The sequence below is a fragment of the Marmota monax genome, unplaced genomic scaffold, assembly GCF_021218885.2.
Source record: "Marmota monax isolate L192 unplaced genomic scaffold, Marmota_monax_Labrador192_F-V1.1 WCK01_AAM20220418_F8-fsc00326, whole genome shotgun sequence".
NCBI classification, from domain to species: domain Eukaryota; kingdom Metazoa; phylum Chordata; class Mammalia; order Rodentia; family Sciuridae; genus Marmota; species Marmota monax.
Genome location: NW_026693533.1, coordinates 1,119,194 through 1,129,584, shown reverse-complemented (window position 1 = coordinate 1,129,584; position 10,391 = coordinate 1,119,194). Strand labels below are relative to the sequence as shown.

Sequence of the window (10,391 nt, the reverse complement as noted above, 5' to 3'; positions counted from 1 at the left end):
CACTGAGGTGGAGGACTCCATTTGCCCATGTAGCATGTTATCTCATCTTCCTCAGAGGTTGTGAAACCATCTTCACAACTATAATTCAGTTTAGTGCCATGTGCATACTGTCTGGATTCAATTGCTTCTTTCCTTTCTTCTGAAAATCTAGATGGACTAATTCTTCCATGGTCTATGTCAGGTGGTTGAGAACATGAAAGTTTTTCTGTATGAAAAACAGAAATCAAAGGGTCAAAGATAAATAAAATGTTTAAATTAAAACTAAAATCAAGTACTATTTAAGCCTGTCATCAAAACATCTGTGCTATCCTCTTGCCCAATATCTCCCTTGATTTGTGTCTCTTATATTATATGAAAAATATTCATAAATAGGAATTTATCTGCTAGTTACATAATATCCCAAAGTGTTGTCCAATTTTGTTGACACAAATGAAAGATGGTGACTGGTTTATGAACCTAGATCATAACTTACAGTTTTAGTATCAAGTGTAATAGATAGAGAAATAGAAAAGGTCCTCATCTTTTTCATTTACATAAAGCAGAGGGGATTATTAACTTCAACTGAAAGCATGTTATAAAGCAAATTGCACACTACTGACCAACACAGCGTGGTATTGACTGCCATCTTCCATTTTTGCACACAATTTCTTCTGCTTCCTTAATCAGATAATTTTCTTTGCAAAGAACAGATACTTTTTCTCCATCCTGATATTTCACTGTGGTTTTCATATCTTCAGCATTGGGAATCTGAGGTGGAGGTGGGCAGAAGTTTATCTCCACTTCTAGAAAATATTAAAATTAGGTTTCTTGAATAAAAAATAGTAATTTACATATATTAAAATACTTTACAAAAAATAGAAAATTCAATAACTATGTATCACAAAATTATGATGTAATTATGTTCCATATTTATATATATGTTATACTTTTCAATTTGGATGGCAGTTAATATTACCTATTTTGATGGTCCTCCCATTTCTTCTTTTTTAAGCAAACTCCTTTATTTACAAGAAACTTATTATTTGTACTCTTTAGATAATCTTAACTGATTAATACATTTTTAATCACAAGTATTAAATAAAGTATGCAATGAAGGTGATTTTAGAAATATACATGAACAAATGTATTGGGACTATAATAAAACCCTTTTGAAATCTACCAACAGAAGCTGATTAACAAGAGTAAAAATTTGCAGTCAGTTAACAAACAATTTGTATTGCTTCTAGATCATTAACCATAATTACAAATAATTTACAGTGTGCCATTTGAAGTTTCAACCTTCCTGAACTTACCATTTAGAAGCACACTCACATTGCCTAGGGGTATATAAATTGAGGGTATATATCCAGTTTAATGACTACACAGTTTAACTGTAGTTACACAATTAGTAGGGTATAAAATACCCCTTTGCAAACTTATATCTCAGTTCCCATAAAGCTAAATTCCTCAGATATATCTTGATGGTTTATAATGTGAAGATGAACTATGTCCCTTTTGACTGGGGGAGGGCTCTGGATGAATCTGAAAGCAATTGGACTTCTGATTTCTTGAGCTTGCTTTCTCCTATTTTACTGTATTTTTTAGTTCATTAAAAGCCTTAGGCAAGTGTACACTAGGAAATACTGTAAATCTTTTCAAATGTGTGTTATGCTGTTAATAGCTCCTGGAGATAGTTTACTGAATAAACTTGATTCATGATTATTATTTACTCCAAGGTTTCTGTTTTTGTTTAAGGCAATATAATCACATTTTATCACTAATGTTTTCTAATTTCTATTCTTAAATATTTTGACATATTTCTCAATGTTTTCATTATATATTTTCATAAATTTATTTTCCTCAATTATTAATAATGTTTAATTATTCTTCCTATTTTCCTTATGTATGTTCTTTTTTGGCTTCTAGATTGTTTTATATATGCTTTTATTTTGTTCTTTGTTTTCTAATGTATGTTTTAATGCTGTAAGTATATCTGTATTAAATCTGTTCCATAGATTTCAGTTTATACTACAATTACTGTCATTTAATTTAGAGTAATTTTTGGTAATAAATAATTGATAATGAAGTTGTTTGTTTTCCAAATTTTCCAAATTTGCAAGATGAGCATTCAAGATATCTAATTAGCACTTTCATTACTTTAATTTTTACTTTTAGTTTAGAGAAAATACTTTAGGAAGTTGATTATTTAAAATTCATCTAGATTTCCTTTATCACACAGATATGATTAGTTTTTTAATGACCTGGCTACCTTAAAAGTAGATAGTGTATACCTTAGGGTAAGTGTTTAAAAACTTGGAAATAAATATTTTATAACTATAAAAGGGTTACTTCACAAGTCCAAACAAATGTTGAACATATGTCTAAAAATATCAAAATACCTAAAAAATAGACAGAAATAAAGAAGAAAAAGGCAAATCCCTAATCCTACATATCAATATTGACACCATTCATGCTATGACTTACTGAAAAAATAGGTAAAGTTTTGAAACAATATGGATAAATTTGAAAACCACTATTCACTTTAACCTTATATTACAACTAGAATATATGCATATTTTTAAAAAATATTTATTTTTTAGTTGTAGTTGAACACAATATCTTTATTTTATTTATTTATTTATTTTATGTGATGCTGAGCATCGAACCCAGGGCCTCACACACAAGTGCTCTACTGCTGAGCCACAGCCCCAGTCCCATATATGCATATTTTTATGTGAAAATGGAGCTATAAATAAAATAGAGAACATACAGTCAAATTTTTTTAAAAAAAATCATAGTACTGAAATATTGCATAGTTTCCAGAGAACAGAATTAAATAACTACACAGTCTGATAAGAATAAGTTATCTACAGAAAATAAATATTTGGAAATGAAAGAGCACACTTCAAAATAATAATTGTTGATCTAAAGGATAAATCACAAGGAAAATCAGAATATATTTCAAAGGGAATACAAATTAAATATAAATTATATATAATATATATACATAATTTGAGTTTATAAATAAATACATTTTAAATAAAATAAAATACATAGATATTCATAAACATATTTATATGTCTCACTGTGGGACACAGCTAAGGCAGGTCTTTAAAAAGTGGAAATTTGAAGTTTTTATTTCAAATGTATGATGATTGAAATTCACACATTAATTACTAACTTAAAATGGTAGCAGTGGTCTATTAATTTAGCTCAGTCATAAAATGCTTGCCTAGTGATGGAGGTGCAAGGCCCTGGATTATATCCCCAACACCATGCACAGAAAAAATGAATAAAATAAAGGTGAATGGTAATAATAAAATTAAACTCAAAGTCTTTAGAAGGAAGAAAACAATAAACAGAAAATTGACAAAATTAAAAACAGAGAAGAGAGAAAGTTATCAAAGCTTAAATTTGAAACTTTAAAAATCTAAATCTGAATGAGAGAAAATGGAAAAAATAGGGTGTTAAAGTTGGTTACTAAAATTATTAATAAAATTGAAAAAAAAACTGTTATGATTTGGCCCCAAACTTCCTATGTTGATGCAGAAATGTTCAGAGGTGAAATGATATGTGACAGCTCTATCCTAATCAAACCATTCCAGTTTGAGTGGACTAAATGGTAACTGTAGAAAGGTGGGGGAGGTGTGTCACTAGGAATATGCCCTAAAAGGATGTTCACCATCCCTGTGGCTCCCCACTCTTTGCTTCCAAGCTATCATGATTTAAGCAATTCTCCTCTGCTATGATACCCTGCCTCATCTCAGGCTCAGAGCAATGGATTTGGCCAACCATGAACTGAACCTCTGAAACTGTGAGCCCCAAATAAACTTTTCCTTCCCTAAGCTGTTCTCAGGTATTTTCATCACAGCAATGAAAAGCTGATTAACAGAAAAATGATAAAGAATCATGATAGAGCACAACATATCAAGAATGTAACAAAGGAGTGACAGATCAGGAATCCTCAATCCTCCTTTTCCCCATAGACACTGGTCAACAATACATGAACCAATTCTCTTTGAGAGAAATCTACAAAGTGGTTGAAAGGCTCTTAATGCCAGGTGAGCCCTAAACAAATGCATCAAAGCCAGTAGGAAAATTCATATCTTTCCATATCCTCTCCCCCAGCACAGAGCTACACAATTGATAATAAAGTCCAGTTTCCAGGCTTTTATTGGGCAAAAAAAAGAAGAGTGGAGCTTGTGTCAAATGCTCTGAATTTTCTGAAATTTTGTGTCAATTGTCTCAAAGTCATGATGCGATGGAATATACTTCAAATGCTCAAAGACATGCCCCCAGTGATGTGCCTCCTCCAGTCATATCTTACCTGTTTTTAGTCACATGCCTATATAAATTCTTTTTAAGCTGGAAGTACAGTACAGTACAGTACAGTCAGTAGTTTTTTCATATTAATAATCCATTAAATGGATTAATCCACTGATTAGGTTACAGCTCTCATTACCTAATCATATCACCTCTGAACATTCCTGCATTTCACACACATGGGTTTTTTTGGGGACAACTTATCTAAAACATAAAAATAAGCAATAAGCCAAAGAAGAAATCAAAAGAAAATTTAGATAGTATCTTGAGACACATGGAAATGAAAATATAACTTGCCCAAACATACAATTCAGCACAGTAGAACTGAGAATTACATCACATCATGTACGAGTAGAGTTTTTCCTCAAGAATGAAAGATTTAAGGGCTGCAGTTGTGGCTTAGAGGCAGAGCACTCGCCTAGCATACGTGAGGCACTGGGTTCAATCCTCAGCACCATATAAAAATAAAATATGTATCCATCTACAACTAAAAGCATAAATGTTTTTTAAAATAGAATGAAAGATTTAAGATTTTTATATGTATGTGTGCACACAAACATGTAAAATTCACTGTATTATCAATAAAGAAAATGTATTTAGCATTTATTCAACACCCCCCAATGATCAAAATTTCTCAGCTAACTAGGAACAGAAAGAAACCCCCTCAATTTGATAAACAGCACCTATGTAAATCCCAAAATAACATGACACTTATGGTAAAATATTGAATGAAGAGTGCTGAAATAAATCAGTACTTTCATAATAATTGATTCTTTTTCATACATATTGCTTGAACAACTGGCTATCCATACAGAGAAAAAAAACAACTGCTACTTAATCTTGTACTCAAAATTAATATAAGGTGATAAAACTAAATTCTAGTACTATAAAGCTATAAAGCTTCAGGAAGAAAATGTAAAAGAACATGTGTTCTTCACTGCATGTAAATTGTTTCCTTTTAAAAAAATTATCTCAACATATATTATATATAATCAGAGATATGATAAATTATGATATAATTGTGTATTAAGAATTGTAATGCAAACATAAATAAATAAATAAATACTACCAAAATAAAATAGAGAAAGAAAATTATCAAGTTAAAATATATGCCTTACATTTCTTTTTTAAATTGGTATGGCCATACTTCCTATATATTGGTATGGCAGAATTTCAAAACTATTGAAGCTAGTCCTTATAATTATAGAGAAAAAGATATAAAAAACTGAAAGACTAGAATGCTCTTTGCTATTCAATTGGAATTGCAAGTGTCAATACAACCCAGAATTTTCAAGGCAGATAGAGACAAAAATTACCTTCCAACTTCAAAAGAAATTATATCAACACATAGCTAAATTTTTAAAAAACACAAAATACTACTTCTATAAGTGAGGAAAAATGTAATGAATTTTAGAAAACATTGTACACAAGAACTTACTTGTGCAGGTTGGTTCAGGGTCCCATCGTCCATTGACACAGATTGAATGTTTCTGCTCCAACTTTCCCCTACATGGGTAACTGAAGTTAAAATTATGATTATATTCATTTTTATCTGATTGATTTGCTTCATTTGCAGTTAGTCTTGGTGCTTGACACTTCTCAAGTTGATCTGTTGCTATAAAATGAAAATATTTCCATGAAAAGACCAATTATAAGAATCAAGTCAATATAAAGTAGCTGTACAGTCAATGTCAAATGAAATTTTGATTTGTGCCTTTAAATTCTATCAACCAAATTATTCTTGGTCACCACTGCATGAGATGGCATTTATGTCCTATCTTTGAACTATTATAGAGAATACCTGTCATAAAGATATTTTGTACTTTGGTAACTGAAAGAGCACAAGAGACTCATTTTCTCAGAAGATTTGCATACTAAATAGTTATCAAAGAACTAAATTTGGAAAAAAAATTAAAAACACTAGATTTGGTCCCATATTTGAAACCTGTGTAAAAGATTCATATTCATTTGTTTTCCTAATTGCAACCACCACTATATTATCTATAATCTAGAATCCTTAAATATTAAAATAAAAACATCATCTATGGAAATGTAATATAACAAGTTGTTCATTTAAACATATTTTTGAGAGTAGTAACATAATATAATAAAATCTATCTAAAATATATTTTATAGGACATGAATAGTTAAGCAGATTTGTTATATGATCTGAGAGAGAGAGGAAATACTTGGAATAAGAAATTGTGTGCTTTCATTAGAAGTGTAGCTTGGTGGTAGAGGCTTTCCTGTCATTTCCAGGCTCTAAGTTCAATCCCTACATCATAAAAAAGAAAAAGTAAAAAAGAAATCAGGTGCTTTAAAATCATAATCTCTCTTTTTCCATTCTTAGAGTCTTTAAGAAACTATTATGTATACCAGATCATACTACCATCAAATAATATTATAATACCATAACAAGAAAATTTTGCTGACTCTGTTATGAGTTCAATAAGTACTACAGAAGCTTTCAATGTACCATATATTTCAATAACTCAGGGAAGATGAGAGTTCTTTTTGAAAATGATAAAATGTCTGTATTGGTCTCTGTAAATATTTGTTATTAACAATTTGAAAAGCAGAGTCAAGTGAGGATAAACAGAGCAAAGAAAAATCAGTAACTACCAAAGCACAGTAAGTTTGTAAACCAATCTTTAAAAACAATGAAATGGGAAATTTAAAAGCACATGAGGTACTTGAGAATTAGTCTCATCCTTGGGGCTGGTCCACAGTGTTGAGAAAGGAAAAACAAGAGGTAGAAACTAGAGGAACATCTTTGGTCAAGGGAAACTGTTTGTGCCCTGGATTTGATCGGTTTCTGAAAGGATTTCTTTGGTTTTGGGAGTAAATAAATATATTGAGAAGCATGAAAAGCTAGAGTGGTGGAAAGTACAAAATGAATATTGAAAGGGTAGAATTATAGACCAAACTATGAGAGCTGGAAGGACTTATATGAAGCAGACTATAGGCAGTTAGCAGAAGATGACTCACAGGATGAAAAACTCTGAGATCAGAAGAAATAATAATTGTAGCACAACTTTGAGTTTAATTAAAATGAAAAGTTGAGAGTTTCTGCCGCCTAATATTAGTTTTCCTCCCATATGAAATCAGATAAAACCATTTGTGTATGAAAAAGGACAAGGATAAGGTGAGGTCCAAAAGGATTGAAGACACTTTATTCACAGAAATGTGTTTAGCAAAGAATGTTAATAATCAACATAATTTATTGTTTCATTTGACAAAAACTTAATAAATGCTTCTGTATGTCAATCCATCTTAATGTCATGAGAACAAAACAAAGGTAATTCCTGTTCTGGAGGAACTCTACTCTGTTCTGAGATTAATTATGTCTAGAAATCCAATGAATAAATAAGACTGGATACCCAGGACAGACTTAAAATGAAGGACCCAGAGAAATCTAGGAAAGAACTCAGTCTAAGAGAAAAGTGAAGAATCTTTCCTTTGGTCATCAAAGGCTTGATCACCAACAGGGAAAGTGTGAAATCAATCAGTGATATTTGATTTCTGGCCAAACACCAGATATGTAATGTTGCTAAGTTACTACTAACACCTGTGCTGCAGCTCATGAACTTCAGCTTGCTAACTTTGTATTTTTAATTTTTATTGTGGGTTGTTCAAAACATTACAAATTTCTTGACATATCATATTCCACACTTTGATTCAAGTGGGTTATGAACTCCCACCTTCACCCCATACACAGATTGCAGAATCACATCAGTTACACATCCATTGATTTACATATTGCCATACTAGTGTCTGTTGTGCTCCGCTGCCTTTCCCATCCTCCCCCCTCCCCCCTCCCCACCTCTCCCCTCCCCTCCCCTCCTCTCTCTCTACCCCCTCCCCACCTCTCCCCTCCCCACCTCTCCCCTCCCCTCCCCTCCTCTCTCTCTACCCCCTCCACTGTATAACCCTGAGGGTCTCCTTCCATTACCATGCAATTTCCCTTCTCTCTCCCTTTCCCTCCCACCTCTCATCCCTGTTAAATGTTAATCTTCTTCTCCTGCTCTTCGTCCCTACTCTGATCTTAGTTACTCTCCTTATATCAAAGCAGACATTTGGCATTTGTTTTTTAGGGATTGCAGCTTGCTAACTTTGAAACTGAGAATTTATCCTTGTCAGAATCTCTGACAGAGAAAGATTCTTATAGGAAAAGCTAGTAACAAGTGGGTATTTTGTGGACTTTATTTGTTTTCCGGGGCTTGAAAGACAGAGTGCCATATAGAACAACAACAATATCTATGTAGAATACTCATATTTTTTGGAAAGGAATATTCACATTTTAATCATGTGATTAAGTAAAATCTAGCTTTACACTTATAAGGTAAATAATATTAATAGGGATAGAAACATTAATAAATTCTATCACTACTTTTATTTATTTCTTCTGGAAATTCATATTAAATGCTGAGCAATAAAATTCATTATAGTTAAGACTAGACTTTTTTCAAGAATATCTCTAATTTTATGAATAGATTGCAAATATCTTTTCCATAAAACTTAAACTTCATTAAGTGTGAATTTGAGGAGGGCAGTCTTACCAACACACAGAGGAAGTTGGGTCCACATTCCACTAATACATGTAATTGATCTGTCTCCAATCATTGTAAAGGTTTCTATACAATTGAACTCCACTGAATCCCCATGGTGATAAGGAGGGTCAGAAGGCTGGGCAAAGCCATGGTCAAGTTCAGGTATAGCTCCACATGTTCTCTCCTCCTCTATGTAAATTTCACAAATACATGTTGATAATGAAGACACAGTATGTATGTTTAAATAAATACAAAAATATTTCAGTTTAAATTTAGTATTTTTAATATATTACCAATACATTTTGGCAAGGTTGTCCACGTTCCATCAACACATTGAATTTTATTAGGTCCCTTCATCAAAAATCTAGGATTGCAATTATATTCTACTACTACATTGTGTCTATATTCTTCTTTCTTTGTTTCTTTAACTTCCCCATTGAATAGTGGAGGAGGTGGACCACATGACTGTACTTGATCTATAGTAGAAACAATGGTTAATGGTTAAATAGTCTATCTTGCACGTAAAAAAATCCAGAAAAATGGAGAGAATGCTTTTTTAATTGATCATTTTTTCATATGATTAATTGTAAAATTCTTAATTAAAAATAAATTTTTACATTATATTCATATTTCCAAATTGGATTAATTCTACTATAGTAACATTGGAAATATTTTAAAGCTTTGAATATTTTCAATGATGTAGATATTTTGAAGATACATACAAACTGTTAGCAAATGTGGTTGTGTAAATTATATTAATTTTTAATTCTATAGTAACATTTTATCATAATTTTTTGAGAAAGTATCATCAATGAGACAAGCATTTGATCAACATCTTTAACTGATTTTCTAATGTACTCCATTGAATTAACTATAAACTGTTTAAGTATTGTTTAGATATACTCTGTGAAACTTGAGAGAAGTCCTGTACTATATAATATGTCCAGTATTAATGGTAGCAGTGTAGGAAAAATGGAAAGTAACAAAGTAAATCTCTCTAGTCTCAGCCACCATATTTGTATGTATGAATACTCCCAATACATATTTCAAGAAATAATTGGTGATTAAATTCTTAAATAAACTAGTTGTGCTTTCTGCCACATAGCACATATCAACAACTTCATTAATTAGATTACAGATACGGTGGAAGCCAATAAAAAATTAATAGAAGAAAGAAAAAAGGTTTATATTAAATATTCTAATCATCATATTTACAACAGAAAGATAAATATTCACCTTTACATATTGGGATATCCGGGGACCATCCAAAATGGTAGCATTGTACTGAATCTGGTCCAACTCTTGTAAGTCCTGATCGGCAGGAAAATTTCAACAAATCTCCAACTTTATATTTATCTTTCTTGGGATCAGCCATTAAGAATTTTCCCATTTTGGGAATCCTGCATTCCCTTTCTAAAATAAAAAATAAAATAATCATTGACAAATTACATTTTACATTGTCATTTTAAAATGAGGTAGGTGTTCAGTGATGCATATACAGGACAGTATCAGACAAATCCTCTTCCTGGAAAAAATGTT

At 31.4% G+C, this 10,391-nt stretch overlaps 1 protein-coding gene across 1 annotated transcript in view; it reads right to left on the bottom strand.

The window, feature by feature from the left end:
* Nucleotides 1-10,391, bottom strand: part of Cfh (complement factor H) — a gene marked incomplete at its 3' end in the record, with an annotated part of 75,245 nt that continues 64,854 nt past the window's right edge. The window contains 6 exon segments of the mRNA XM_046458546.2: nucleotides 1-205; nucleotides 600-782; nucleotides 5,741-5,917; nucleotides 8,862-9,041; nucleotides 9,146-9,328; nucleotides 10,089-10,265. Coding sequence (XP_046314502.1) covers nucleotides 1-205; nucleotides 600-782; nucleotides 5,741-5,917; nucleotides 8,862-9,041; nucleotides 9,146-9,328; nucleotides 10,089-10,265 — 1,105 coding nt within the window.